Source organism: Heterodontus francisci, chromosome 47, assembly GCF_036365525.1.
Source record: "Heterodontus francisci isolate sHetFra1 chromosome 47, sHetFra1.hap1, whole genome shotgun sequence".
NCBI classification, from domain to species: domain Eukaryota; kingdom Metazoa; phylum Chordata; class Chondrichthyes; order Heterodontiformes; family Heterodontidae; genus Heterodontus; species Heterodontus francisci.
Genome location: NC_090417.1, coordinates 11,702,004 through 11,715,693, shown reverse-complemented (window position 1 = coordinate 11,715,693; position 13,690 = coordinate 11,702,004). Strand labels below are relative to the sequence as shown.

The 13,690-nt window shown below is 46.0% G+C and overlaps 1 protein-coding gene across 1 annotated transcript in view; it reads left to right on the top strand.

Annotated features, from left to right (window-relative positions):
• Positions 1-13,690, top strand: part of sema4c (sema domain, immunoglobulin domain (Ig), transmembrane domain (TM) and short cytoplasmic domain, (semaphorin) 4C) — a 68,188-nt gene that overhangs the window by 20,703 nt on the left and 33,795 nt on the right. Inside the window, exon 2 of the mRNA XM_068023380.1 lies at positions 12,871-13,022. Within this exon, the coding sequence (XP_067879481.1) occupies positions 12,871-13,022 (152 nt within the window). The remainder of the gene's footprint in view (positions 1-12,870; positions 13,023-13,690) is intronic.

Genomic DNA, 13,690 nt, shown 5'->3' with positions numbered 1-13,690 from the left:
TGACAGGAGGGTTACCAGATGTTTTTTTTGGTGCCAAAGGATCTGACAGGAGGAAGGAAACCTGCTGTTGGTTCACATGGTGGGAGCTTTCCTACCAGGATGATGCAGATTATTATCAGAGGAGAAAAGTGACCTGAAAGGGTCAGTTTTCTCTGCAGAAGATTTGGCAAGTCAGCTGTGAGTGCAGCAAGCAACTTGCAGCAGGTTTTTGGCAAGGAAGTCAAAGGGAGTAGCAGGAAGACAGCAGTCCGCATTGTTTTTTTTCTCACGGAGATCTACTGACTGCTTTGCCAGTGCAGGCCTGCAGTATGCAGTTGTGGCTGGGTGTTGAGTATGGTTTAGCCAGGGCAAATTTGTCAACATGGGCAAGAGTTGACATCTGCCCACGGTATCAATGAAACTGAGAACTGGCTGATGTTATAAACCTGCTCTGTGGTGCTTTGTACTATGAACAGGCTGCTGGTCAGATACTAAACGAGAGGGAAATCATATTACCTGGTCCTGTTATGGGTGGGTGGAGATTCATTGCAGACAAGGGTGTGGAGGTGAGTGGTTTTACAAGGAAAAGATTAATATCCACTCAGAGTTTCTCTTAGTTTGCCATGTATGGATTTTGTAGTTGCCAGTTTAAGATAATCTTGTTTCCATTCTTGTCACCAGAAGGACAGGTACAGCACGGGGTTAGATACAGAGGAAAGCTCCCTCTATGCTGTCCCATCAAACATCGAAAGAGGTGGATATCTCCAGGTTAAATAGAGTCAGACTCCCTTTCCACATTGCCAGGAGCCCCTTTGATGGCTTCCCTGGCGTTCGGCTTGCTTGGTGAGATTCTGAGGGTCCTTGTACACAGAGCCGTAATTATCAGGGCAATTCTGTTCCTGTGGCTTTTGGCTGAAGCCATGCTGTTCGTCCGTTATCTGTGGGAACTGGATTGTGAAGGCCCGAGGCTTTCATTCACCGTTCTGGGCTGCAGCAGAGGGACAGGGGCCCTTGTTGAATTCACTAACACCAAGCCCTTAAAAATGTCTTTTTGCGAGTTGAAATAAATCAGGCAGCCCCTTTGCAATTCTTGTGCTCCCAAAATCTCGAGCTTTTAATTCCATAAGCTTGTCTGCTCATTTGATGCATGAGGGAGTAATAGCTGTATTCCATTACCATAAGATGTGGTGTCCTGTTAGATTCTAGTGTATTATCAGTTGATCCAGAACCAGTGTGTGTTTGCCGTACTGGGTTGCAGTGTTGCTGGTTTGGGTGTAGTGCAGTTTACCAGTCATCATGCCTGTTTACCTGTCTCAAAGGCAATGTCACACCGTGTAAAAATGGGCACTGAGTGCAACATAACATTTCATTGATTAAAGTTGGGTGCAGTGGTTAAAGGGCAGTAATCAGCCCCTTGGGGTTTGAGAGTGAAGACTGATTAACCAGGATCCCCTGGTCCCGATGGCTGTCCAGTGATTCTAGTGAAAAGTTACAAAGTGAATGTTTGTTTGGTGAGGAAGGGATTGAGATCTGTTGTGATGCCTCAGTGGCTGAAGATGCAGGTGTGACAGTGGCAACATTTGGGAGAGAAGGAGGGAGGGTTTCAGTGCTCTCACTACCCATGATGGCATTGAGATCAGGAGTTCTGCTGAAGGGTTCATCTCTTCAGTAAGAGTGCAACATGTGCAAAGAACATTGGAAAATGGCTATTTCCCTGCCCAGATTGTCTCCACCTCCACCTCAGTTGTTTGTTAACCGTGCCAATTTCTTTGTGCTGATTTATGCCAAGCTGCAGGTCCAAAGCTCCCAGTCCCTTCCAGCTTTTTGCCCAAGTAGCCATTTTTTATGACGTGAGTGTAGCACTGTTATTGAACTGTGGGATTTGTCGTATGTAAGCCTGATGTCCTTGCCTGATTCCACCTTTTCGCCACAATTGTATACTTTCCAACATGGTTCTCACTAGATAGAAATAGGAGCCCATGGCACTGAGCCTGTTTTGACATTTAGTTTGCTCAAGCTAAGCAACTGCTCAGTGGAAAGGTTTCAACCAAGCTGAGCAAAGTCTGTCTTTAAAGGGAATGCACTCCATCAGTTCAAACACTGGCAAATGCATGCAGCTAGTTGGGCCGAGTGGAGTTTCCAGTCCAATTTGGCTTTGATTAGTTTTTAAGTCAATCAACCAAGTGCACTGAAGGAGCTCCACGGCTTGGGTGTTACATTACCAGATGGCGTGTGCTGCAATTTATTGCTGATTGTGCTTTGCCTTGTGGCAAGCTCTTTATTTTAAGAAGGAGTACTGCTTGTTTGGTAAATCTTCTTGTCAAAGGTGCCTTCGTGAGGAGCAGCTTGTGCCAGAAATGGTCAGCAGATCTTCCCAATTGGGGATTGTTTCCAAGATTGCCACTTTGCTCTGCTACAATGTGAGCATTGGGGCAATTTTTTAGTTTCTATCTCTGGAATACGTTTGTGGAGGAATTGCCAGGCAGTGCCAGCTTTTTAAGGCATCTTGGCAAGGCTGGCATTTATTGCCCATCGCTTGTTGAGCCTTCTTGAACTGCTGCAGTCCCTGTGAATGATGGTATTCCCATAGTGGTGTGAGGGAGGGAATTCCAGAGTTTGGACACAGCCATGAGGAAGAAATGGCCGTATCTCTCCATTGGTGGTGCTCCTGTGACCTTGCTGTGGTACTTCTTGATGGTAGGGATGGTGCTTCCAAGAAACCTGTGCGAGGTGCTGCGTTGCACACTCTTCATAACGCATCCTGAGCCCATGTGTGCCGGTGATTGATGGGATGGCTATTGAGCTCAGTGGCAGAGACACCAAACAATTGAGCACCTCTCTCTGCTGGATGCTGTTGAGTTTCTTGAGTGGTGGTGCAACTGCAGTCATTGAGCTGAGTGGAGATTATCACTGCGAAAGCAGGTGATGTCCTTGCACAACATCCACCAACAGCTATTTTCCAGCAACAGGAACTTCGACTAATGGTTACTCATTACCAGAGGGCCGAAGCCAGTTGGAGGTGCCCAACAGCTCTTGTTAAAATCAGCAAACTCAGCTGAGAGGAGATGAACTGGCACAGATGATGCTTGTTTATAGTTGCTGCATAGTTGTCAGGTTGACTTTGAAAGATTTGATCTTCTTTGTGGACAGATCCACCTGTCCATGTGCGCATCCACCCAGCTCTTTTGTGAAGCTCTCTCATTATTAAACTGGTTCCTTGGGCCTGCAGCTGTTTGTCAGATAATCTGGAGGTTTCAGATGTGTGGCTTGCAGAGGATAGCTGATGGAGTCATACTTGGTATCGTGTGTTTGCACATGTTGGCATTTCTTTGCGTCTCTGAGGAGGTGGGCATGTACAAGAAAGCTGACAGTCAAGCTGTCTCGAAGCCAGCTGTACCACATGTACGAGTGTGTGAAGTATCAAGTGAGCGGGCTCCCTGCTTTACTCGGTGGATGAATGCAAAGCCGACTCTTCATCCCCTCGTCCCCGGTACTGAAATGACCTCAGGCAGCAGTTGGCAGCTACAATTGCACGCACTTCTCATCACACTGCTGTGACGGCTTTTGATGATTGTTCTCGAGCGGGCATCCACTGAGTTCAGGAGGCTGGACAGCGATTGCCCCTGCAGTTAAATAGCCTGGCAGTACTGACTGTGCATGAAGAAAATAGGTCTCCTTATTTCGAACAAGATACTGGGGCAGTGACTGATGTGATTTGGGATAGTTTGCATCAGAGGAGGCGACTTTATTGTGGTTTGATCCCATTATAATTGACACAACAGTGTTCCCCTTAATCCTCAATTTGGAGAGAGTCCAGATTGGTGGACTGTTGAAAGGTACAATCACTGGAAACCTGGTGTGCTTTCACCTCTGGAGTTTACCATTTGGGTTTGGACAGTCAAGTCAGCAGCACTGCAACTCCCGTCCCACTCCATAGACACTCCAGATTCTGAGTGGTTACTGGTGCGATTTGTGTGCTGAGCTACCGGCACCCATTCTGCACCCCGAATTGTAAGCTCTTGTCAGTTTGAGAAATCTTCAGCATCTCTGCAATCTCCTGAGCGGCACGATGAGGTGGTGGCTTTGAGCAAGTTGCTAACTTGTGGTCCCCAGGTGCACAGTTTCCCAATCGTGTGGATCCAAGAAACCTTGCTGGAGACTATTCGGGAGGAGTGTTCATTTTTTTTCGATCCGTATTTTTCTCTGGTCCTGAAGATGCTGGCTGTTCGGGTTCTGGTTGCAGATCAGAAAGGAAGAGAACATGAGATTGGTGGGATTGGGTGGAAGGAGGCCTCTGTGGAGGACTGGGCCAAATGGCCTGTTTTTCTGCTTTACATTCAGTCTGATCTTGGCAGCATGCTGCACTGCCCCACCTAGATGGCCATGCTTCATGTGTGAGACCTGGCACTGAATGTTGCCAATCTGCTCAACGGTGGTGCAAATCACAGTGTAACCTGATTGGGTCCTACTCTGAATTGCACACATTTACCCTTCCAGTAGCAGAGACGGTGGGGGGGGGGGGGGTGGGGTCACTGGCTTATATTGGGTGCCCTGGCCAGTTTTCTGAGCCTTAGCTGTTGACCCAGCTGAAGAGATTTGTACCCAGCGCAGATCAAACCCAGACATCTAGTTTTGCATGCTTTATGAGATGCAATGACCAAGATATGTGGATGACCGAAAGCATGTTTGGTTCTGATACAACATAAGGAGGTAAGTTGGAGGGAGCTGTTTGCCTGACGGCATAAAGAATTATCATGTACTATATGACAAAGACTTGAAGCTATATAGTCTCTTTAACAAGCTGACCTTGTCCCAAAACACTTGACAGATGAGCAAGTATTTGTTACGTATTGACACGTTATCATGTAGGGAATGTGACAGCCAATTTGCACGCACTAAGCTCCCACCGACAGCATTGTGAAAATAAGAGAATGGGTTTTGAGCCATGTTGATTAAGGAATAAATATTGCCCCTGATAAAATGGAGAGCTCCCCTGCTACTCTTATAGAGTGCCATGTAATCTTTTATCTCCATCTGAGAGGGCAGGCAGGCCTTTGTTTGACATCTCATCTGAAAGTCAGCACCTCTGAATGTGGAACACTGCGCAGTAATGCGCTGGAAGTGTCAGCTGAGATATTTGTTGAGAAGTCATGGAGCAGCAGCTGGACTCACAACCTTATGACTCAGAAGCAAGTGCGCTAATAATTTGGAACCGTGTCTGACAGCATTACAACGACTGTAGTATTTCTTGCACAGTAGGGCCCATGTGTGGTGATAGTTTGAAGAGATGCTTCTGAGTTATTGGTGATCTGGGGTTTCCACTGCAGTGACCAATCTGTTATGATGACTCCATATCGGAGAAGTCACTCAGCTGCATGATGTGAGGAACTTGCTTGAACATCTGGAGGGTGATTGTCAGGAGCACAGTCCTCCCAAGCTTCATCGCCAAATCCATGTTCTCCATGATCTCATTGTGCGTTGTGTAAATAAAACAGGAACAAAACCAGTGTGGTCTGGAATATTCCACGTTGCTCCCTTGGAGCTTGACTTGGTGAGTGGACTGCCCAGTGTGGTTGTGATTCATGCAGTCCTAAACTTGACACGTCCCTGCTCTGTGCAGAATCAATGAATCTCAACCAGAGCAGCAGTAAGAAGTTTGTGTATTACACTTGGCAGCAAGACCTTTGGGTGTATAGAAAGGAGGGGGAAAGCAGCCAAGGTTCCAGCTTCTGATCACAATCCAGTGATGTCTTTGGAAAATGGCCCATGTGATCTCTCGGACTTGTCTGTAAAGTCTGAAGGGGTTTTAATGCAATTTTCCAGAGTACTTTTTCCCTAGTGGTACTGGGTTTATTGTTGTTCTCCCAGGATTTTACTGAGGGTCTATGTCTGATGTCCTGATAATCAGGTGTGTGGGGCAGGCATTTGCCTATCAACTTCCTGTTTTCATTTCGTATACATGTGAATATCTGAGGACAAGGTGGAGCCCAGCTTGCAAATAGATGGGCAGAAGCCAGCCACACCACACGCACTGCAGGACTAACATCCTGAACTGCAACAAGGACTGGTACCTTCAGGAGAGGAAGAATGATCACTGGGGTCCGGTACTGGAGAGCACTGTCCCCCAGAACATAAGGCAGAGGAAAAAAATGTTGCCGTTTGCCAAAGGCACTCCAGTTTAATCTGATAGAATAGTCCTCGTTTCTTCCCTAACTTGGCTGGGTGGAAAATTCTACCATGAGAATTTATAGTTTAAAGCTGTCAAGAGCACACAAATTACTTTGGACTTGGCTTGGCAAGAGCTGATCGGAAGGAAAGATTCTCAGCCAAAATTGAGCTATTCAACTTGTAATAATGTTTGCGATCTGGCATTTTCCACATGAAATCTGAAGAGCACTGTATTCTGGCAGAATTGTTGCTGACCTTGTGGAATGAAGTGGCACCAGAACTCTTGGAGTGGTGTTGCTGCTGTCAATAATGGATTCACAGGACTCAATTCGAGTCAGGTATCGAGAGAGGGAATTGTAATGTTCATGTACAGCATCATGGGTACCTGTGAGTGAGTTTGAAGCTGGCATCTAATGGTGCAATGTTTGGATTAGGGATAGGATGTTTTAGACATAGAATCTTGGATATGCATGAATTATTTCCAGGTTAGAATCTAACAGGATTTTGGTTTGTTTCTGGATAGAATAATGAATTTGGAGTGAGTTGCAGGCTGCGAACCTACTTAGGGGTTTGGCTGGTTGGAATATAGAAGAATTGTTTTATTGGAGTAAGTTGTGGCCTGGGATTCAGTTGGGCAACAGTTCCCAGTTGCTGCCTTGGCTGAGCTGTGGTCGTTCATCGCAGACCAGCAATCGATGTCATGTTATCTTGGTCTCTAAGTGTCAACATGTCCAATGTTTGGACTTGGAAGCCGGTAGTTCTGTTTTGTTGCAAACCGGTTTATTTGCAGTCTGCCCAATCATCAGGTTTAAGGGAAGAACTTTTGTCCCAGAGCTTTCTGATTACTTGCCAAAAGCTACACCAGCTGGAAAAACCCCAGCAGTATAATGTTCCAAGAGGAACTTGTAGAAAGCCAGGCAGGAAGTAGTTATGTATTAGACTTTGAAAAGGCTTGCATTGTGCATTTTTCGTGGATTCTGCTATCAGTTGTTAGAGGTCGCAAAGTTAGGATAGAAAATTTGGAATATGGTGAAAGCAAAATTGAATCAGTCCATGTATTTTTAGAGAGAAGGACTAACTTGCATTTATACAGGGCCTTCCACATCTCTGCAATGCCCCAAAGTGCCAACAACCAGTGATGCCTTTTTGAAGTCTAATCACAATTGTCATGGAGGAAAGAGAAGGAATGCCATTATCCAAACACAATTCCGGGATGGTACAGTCGAGTTTTGCACGTGGGTGTTGGCTGAGGGCAGGATTTCCCCGATGTAGCACAGAAGGAGGCCATTTTTAAAATTCATTTATGGGATGTGGGCGTCAAACGCCAGGCCAGCATTTATTGCCCATCCCTAATTGCTCTTGAACTGAGTGGTTTGGCTGTGATATTTCCTATTGTCAGCTTCTGGCAAGCTCTGCGCAGCTTTTTCATCCAAGAATGTCCTCTTGGGGTGAGCTACCCAGTGGAGCCCTAGCCTAGCAGGAGTCTTCGGACACGTGGGAAGAGAGAAATAATGCAAAGTGGAATTTGCCTTCTGTCATGCTGAATTGGAGAAGGCTGTGCTGGTATTGTGTTAATACTGAGCTGTGACGTCTCAGTGGCAATTGGAACTTATCACATAATCAAGTTGCTCTTTCAGCACTGATAACTGTTGTGAACTCGACCTAATTTGGTTTATGCATTGAGGGAAGTGAGCAATAAGACCTAATACTTTGTCCAAGTGAGAGGGAAATGCAGCCAAAAGTATTGCGAACACACAATTCCAATGGCCTTCCCTTCTTGGAGCCTCACCTCCTGCGATACTGAGTGTTACTGAGGTCGCCTTGGAGTCTACCTTGTTGTGTCTCCAAGCCGACATGTCCATTTCTCATGGGTGTTGGCAGGGAGTGACTTACAGGTCGTTCACAGTCCAGTTTGACCCTCTCCTTGAAGCCCATACTTTGCCAGCAGGTAGTCATCAGGAGGTATCTTTGGACACAGCTACTCATGTCCTGACTGAGATTCATGATGGGACCTTTGTTCAGTTTAGTTTAGCTTAGTTTAGAGATACAGCACTGAAACAGGCCCTTAGGCCCACCGAGTCTGTGCCGACCATAAACCACCCATTTATACTAATCCTACACTAATCCCATATTCCTACCAAACATCCCCACCTGTCCCTATATTTCCCTACCACCTACCTATACTAGTGGCAATTTATAATGGCCAATTTACCTACCAACCTGCAAGTCTTTTGGCTTGTGGGAGGAAACCGGAGCACCCGGAGGAAACCCACGCTGACACAGGGAGAACTTGCAAACTCCACACAGGCAGTACCCAGAATTGAACCCGGGTCGCTGGAGCTGTGAGGCTGCGGTGCTAACCACTGCGCCACTGTGCCGCCCTTTGCTTTGACTGGCTGAATGCCATACAGGCTTGCAAAGCACATGAGTGTACGAGTGGGTCCCAACTGCCCATGCTCTTTTGGATGTGGGGAAGAGAGAAGATTTGGGTCATGGTTGTAGCATTTCACCTCTTTATGTCAACGTTTACTTTGTCTCGAGGGGAATTGTTGAACCGAGATGATGCCATGTATGGGGGCACCAGCTTTAATGCCACCTCAGCATGGTATGCTTTGCTCAGTGCATGTGCTATTTATGTTGGAAACTAGGTGTAATGCCTTCTGAGAGTTGAGCCTGTGGCACAATTCCATGTGCCTCCTTGGGGAGCAGGATCAATGAATGCCAGCTCCTGTTGTACTCATTTTTTCAGTCAATCCCTTGCACCGCGTTCCATTGTCTGTCTCTTGTGTGTTGAGGTTTTGAATGACTTTGTTCACACAAACTATCCTGTGAAGGTATGAAAGAGCGCCTCTCTCCTCCTTTGAAGTACAACTTCCTAAGAAATCATTGGAAAAACTCCTATTCACACAGAATCTGAAAAGATTCGTACAATGATGGTGACCTCTTAAATGATGTACTTGCTAGTCAGGAAGGTGCTATCACTTGCTTCCTTCCAGTTACAGCTTCCTTCCAGTATTTACTACCTCCCCGCCCCCGCCCCGCCACAGAGATTGTTCTTCTCTCAGCCAATACTGCACATAGCATGCAGATATTTGGCTGGTTTTGGTCGGGGTGTGCAGAACAGGCCTTCACATCGTGTGTGCACACTGCATTTCTCAGCAAGAGGTCTGAGCCTGGTGCTGAAGACTACGAACCTTGGCTACTCGTCTCTTTGGGTTATAACTCCACTCCCGCAGCCCCAGTTGAGTTCAGTTTTTGGCTCCTTCGCTTTGCGATGCATCTTGGGGGTTGGTACAGCAAAACCAGGAGGAGCGAGTGTTCCTTGGCATCCATGGTTGCTTTTGAGGTTCTTGTGAGCCTGATGGAGCACAAGTTGAGTTCAGTGGGGGTGGTAGTAAGCAACCCTAGTTAGGAGTTGCACACATAGTGCATGTCAGTACGGGTGTGAGCTACTGCACTGTTGAAAAAGATCTGACTCTCTGCTCAGTGTGTTAAGTACTTGGCATCTTCTTGAGTTGATTTGAAGACTTTTTGGACTTGAGCTAGTCTGAATGGAAAAACAAACAAGGACAGAAATCTGCAGACTCTGGACATGTCTAATGAGAGCAGAAAGTGGTGGAAAGACACAACAGCTCAGGCAGCATTGATGGAAAGGAGAGACAATTTCACATTTCAGCTGTGACCTCTTGTGCAGAATTCTGGCAGAGCTGCTGACTGCTCCCCAGTACATTGAGCAGGGTAATGTTCATGGGGTGCATTGCAAGACCCGTGGAGTGATGAGTGAAGTGGTTCATGCTTGCTATTATCCTTTTTCTATTGCGGGGTCTGTTCAGCAGCAACATGAGACTGCCCTATTTGGTCGGATCCTGGCAACCACTGGCCTTTGCGGCTTTCTGTTGCATTGTTTGATCTGGCAACAGAAGTGTCATCAGATTAAAAGGATCAGTTCTAAAGACACCTCCATTCATACATCACATCCAATGGAGATGAGGTAGTTGAGTTGCTGCTGTAGTTTTGGCTAATGCCTCATACGCTTACGTGGCAGTTAATCTTTGGCGAGGAGTTACGATGGAACATTTCCAGCATTCTGAAATATTCAAAGTACTATTTAGATTCTATAACAAATCTCTCCTGAAAAGTTGGTTTAGAAAGGGAACTGTTGGGAAGTTTTTCTAAGTTGGTCGTTGGGAAGCTGTTCGAAACTTCCTCCATGCGTGTGAACACTTCAGATTGTGAACAGTGAGAATATCCAACTCCCTGATTCAACCTTGACTTAGAATACCAAGGACGTGTGGCAATTAAGCAACCTTATTTTTGATGTAAAAAATGGAACAATACCTCCTGTTAAGTTGAACTTCCTCCTATTCTTTGCCCAAGGCCTGCTTTCCAGTAGGGATTGGGCATCTGATGTTAGTTGCTCAGCCCCCAGATGTCGGCTGTGTCCAATCGGAAATGGTGGCAGACTGAGCTCAAGTTTGTTACTTCACTGGACTGGGTGGAAGGGAATATCCGACTGCACTGCACAATCACACCAACTATGGAACAGTACAATTATAGATCTGCCCCTTGCAAGCTTGGCTCGTATGATGTGACCATAATGAGCTGTTTTACAGTCGTCAGAAGTGCTGGTGGGTACTGATCTGTCATTGGTGGTGGGAGCAAGATTTGAAGGGATGATTTAGTGCTGCCCAAGAAGTATATTGTGGAAGGTTGGAGCATGTTTGTTAAAAATGAGTGTCTCATTTTCATACCTAAACGCTAAGTAATCTCATGGGCAACAGCGACATGAGTTGGTTGTTTTCCTTTTGGCCTGGGAATGGTACTTGTGTCCTGGGTGGATCCACAGAAGAGGGGTTAGTGTGAGACAATGAGGATTAGCTCCCAAGAAACAAGTACGTTGTGGAATTGGTGCTTCAGGGATAGTCCCATACCTGGTAGAATTGGAACAGTGAGCAAGGGATGATGCACATGTTTTCTTGGTGTCAGCTGTGACCTATTTATAACTCTCAGTCTGCCTCTAGGGGCCAGCAGAGTAGAGTGGCTAGACAAAAGGAGAGAGCAATGAGTATGGCCATGATGTCACCCATGGTACAGCGACACCGTATTGTTGGGGAAAAGTGCTACTTGTCAATTAAGTGGGAGCTGCTCTCTGTTGGACTTGAGAAAAAAAGCACTAAATCTGTTGTATAAAAGTGCTCTCCATGGTCTTTCTCCCCCGCGCCCCCCCCACCCCCACCAGCCCCTGTCTGCACTCGTGATGAAGCTGTCCATTAAGGCACAGTGTTTCTCAAACTTGCTTTGTTTGGCAGTCAGTGCTGAATTCTGCCCAGGGCAGCATGGAGGATGCTACAATTGACTTGATCTGTCCGGGTCATGAGTTCAAGGTCACCAGTTGCTGTTACTGCTCGGTGCTTGGGTGGGTTTGGGCTCTACTTTCACAGTTCTCATCTCATGATTGATGAGCCCAATGCTGTTGGCAGTAGCTTTATTTGGCAAAGGTATCATTGGCCTGTGCTAGTTTTGGCAAAACTTCATTGAGATGCAGAAGGGTGTATGAAATTATTGTATAAGTTCAGTTTACATTTGGAATAACACTTGGGTATAATCCTGCTATTGTCATTCCAGACTGTGAGCTGTGTAACACTGGTTTTCAGAAATGCCCAGTAGAGGTCTTGTCACGAACACAAAAGTCCAATCAGGGGTTGTATAAAATTACATAGAATCTATAACATAGAAACAAGCCATTGGGCATGCATGTCTCACTTCATCCTCGTCTCACTCTCGATCAGCATAACCCTTTATTCCTGTGTTTATTGAACTATTGCTTTAATACGTCAATGTTGTTCTCTTCAAGGTCTCCCTGTGGTAGCAACTTCAACATCCTCCCCACTCTCGGGGTAAAGAGGTTTCTTTTGAATTCCCTGTTGGATTTTTTGGTGACTACCTTTTCTTAATGGCCTTTAGTTGTGTTTTTTCCCATAAGTAGAATTAATACTTTTTATGTAGCTTCCTTGTGCCTACTCTTAAATCCTTTGATCATCTTAAAGACCCCTTATGAGGACAGCATTCAGCCTTCTCTTTTGTAGAGATAAGGGGCTTGGTCTGTTGATCCTTTCCTGATGGGTAGAACTTTGTGGTTCTCGTGTCAGCCCTGAAAAGATTTTATTGCGCTCCCTCCAGTGCCTCTACGTCTTTGTGTAACATGATGACCAGAATTGTACACGGTACTTGGAAGTGTTATCTTACCAAGGTTTGATTAAAGTATGGGATAACTTTTCTTTTCTACTCTCGAAAGAACCTCGAGAGCTAGGTTTACCTTTGTAAACCTTTTTGAACAACAGGTGTATTTGAGCTGCCCCATTCCTTGTTAAGGTATTGTGTGTATGTGTGTGTGTGTGAGAGAGAGAGAGAGACAGTGGTGGTGATTGCGGTTGGTGCCATAGAGAGCTGATGTGGTTTGGTTATTGGCTCGTTTGTGGGGTTATGAGACAACGGGGGTGGTGGGTGGGTGCCCTCTTCTGCTGTGTTTGAGTTGGCGAGGTGTTTGTCTGGTCTGCGGAGATGGGATGGGTGTTGTGATCTCATGATGTGCGAGCTTGGCATTTTTCATCTGGTGGTGATTGGGGTAGTTGGTGTTGGACCCTGCTGGCGTGCAGGAATTGGCTGCAGTATGACGTGTCAGCCAACTGTTATCTGGAGGCTAATCTCCTTTTCTCTTTGCAGCCCTGAAAGAGGTGAAACGCTTCTCAAAACCCAATGTGTACAATTACACCACCCTGCAACTGGATGAAGATGAACAGATTCTGTATGTCGGGGCTCGAGAGGCAGTTTTTGCCCTTTTGATTCACGATGTTACTCAGGAGGTGAAAGAAGCGGTAAGCATCATCTCAATTGAAATATTTCAAGTGCCACAGCCTGTTGCAAATATGCCTTTAACACTCACTTATGGATTGTGGGTCATCCTTGATCTTGCAGGGAAATTAATTGACTGGGGAGCATGTTGCCATGGCAAATGATAGAATACTTGCATCGTCCACACTTCGATAAGCTTGCATAGCACAGACTGAATATCACAACTGGGATGTTCCTGCTCATTATGGCTGGGTACAGCCGGGCCTGGTGCTCTGCTCTCTGAGCTATCAAGAACTCAGCAGTCTTGACTTTGAAAACTGTCAAGTTGTTTGGACTTGGGGTCTTGGACAAGTCTTAAGTCCACAAGTTGGAGTGTCATTTATATTTGAATCTTTGGGAAGTGAGTTTTGCTTTGTAAAAATGTTGCTGACGTATGGTGACAAGAGTGTGGAAGTTTTGCAGCAACCATTCCTCAGAGTGAAAAGGCATTTGGATCCTTTCGCACAATTCATCTGTGTCTTAGAATGTGAGAGCAATGTTTCATGCTGACCTCTGGGATCTGTGAGCCCCTGTAGTGTAAGTTTGAGTTGTCTCGTGTAACTTCCCCCTCTCTGGCAGTCCAGATGGTGAAGAGCAGTAGTATGTTGCAATCTCTGTCACCGGCAGCCTCTAGCCATCCAGCTTGTGAGAT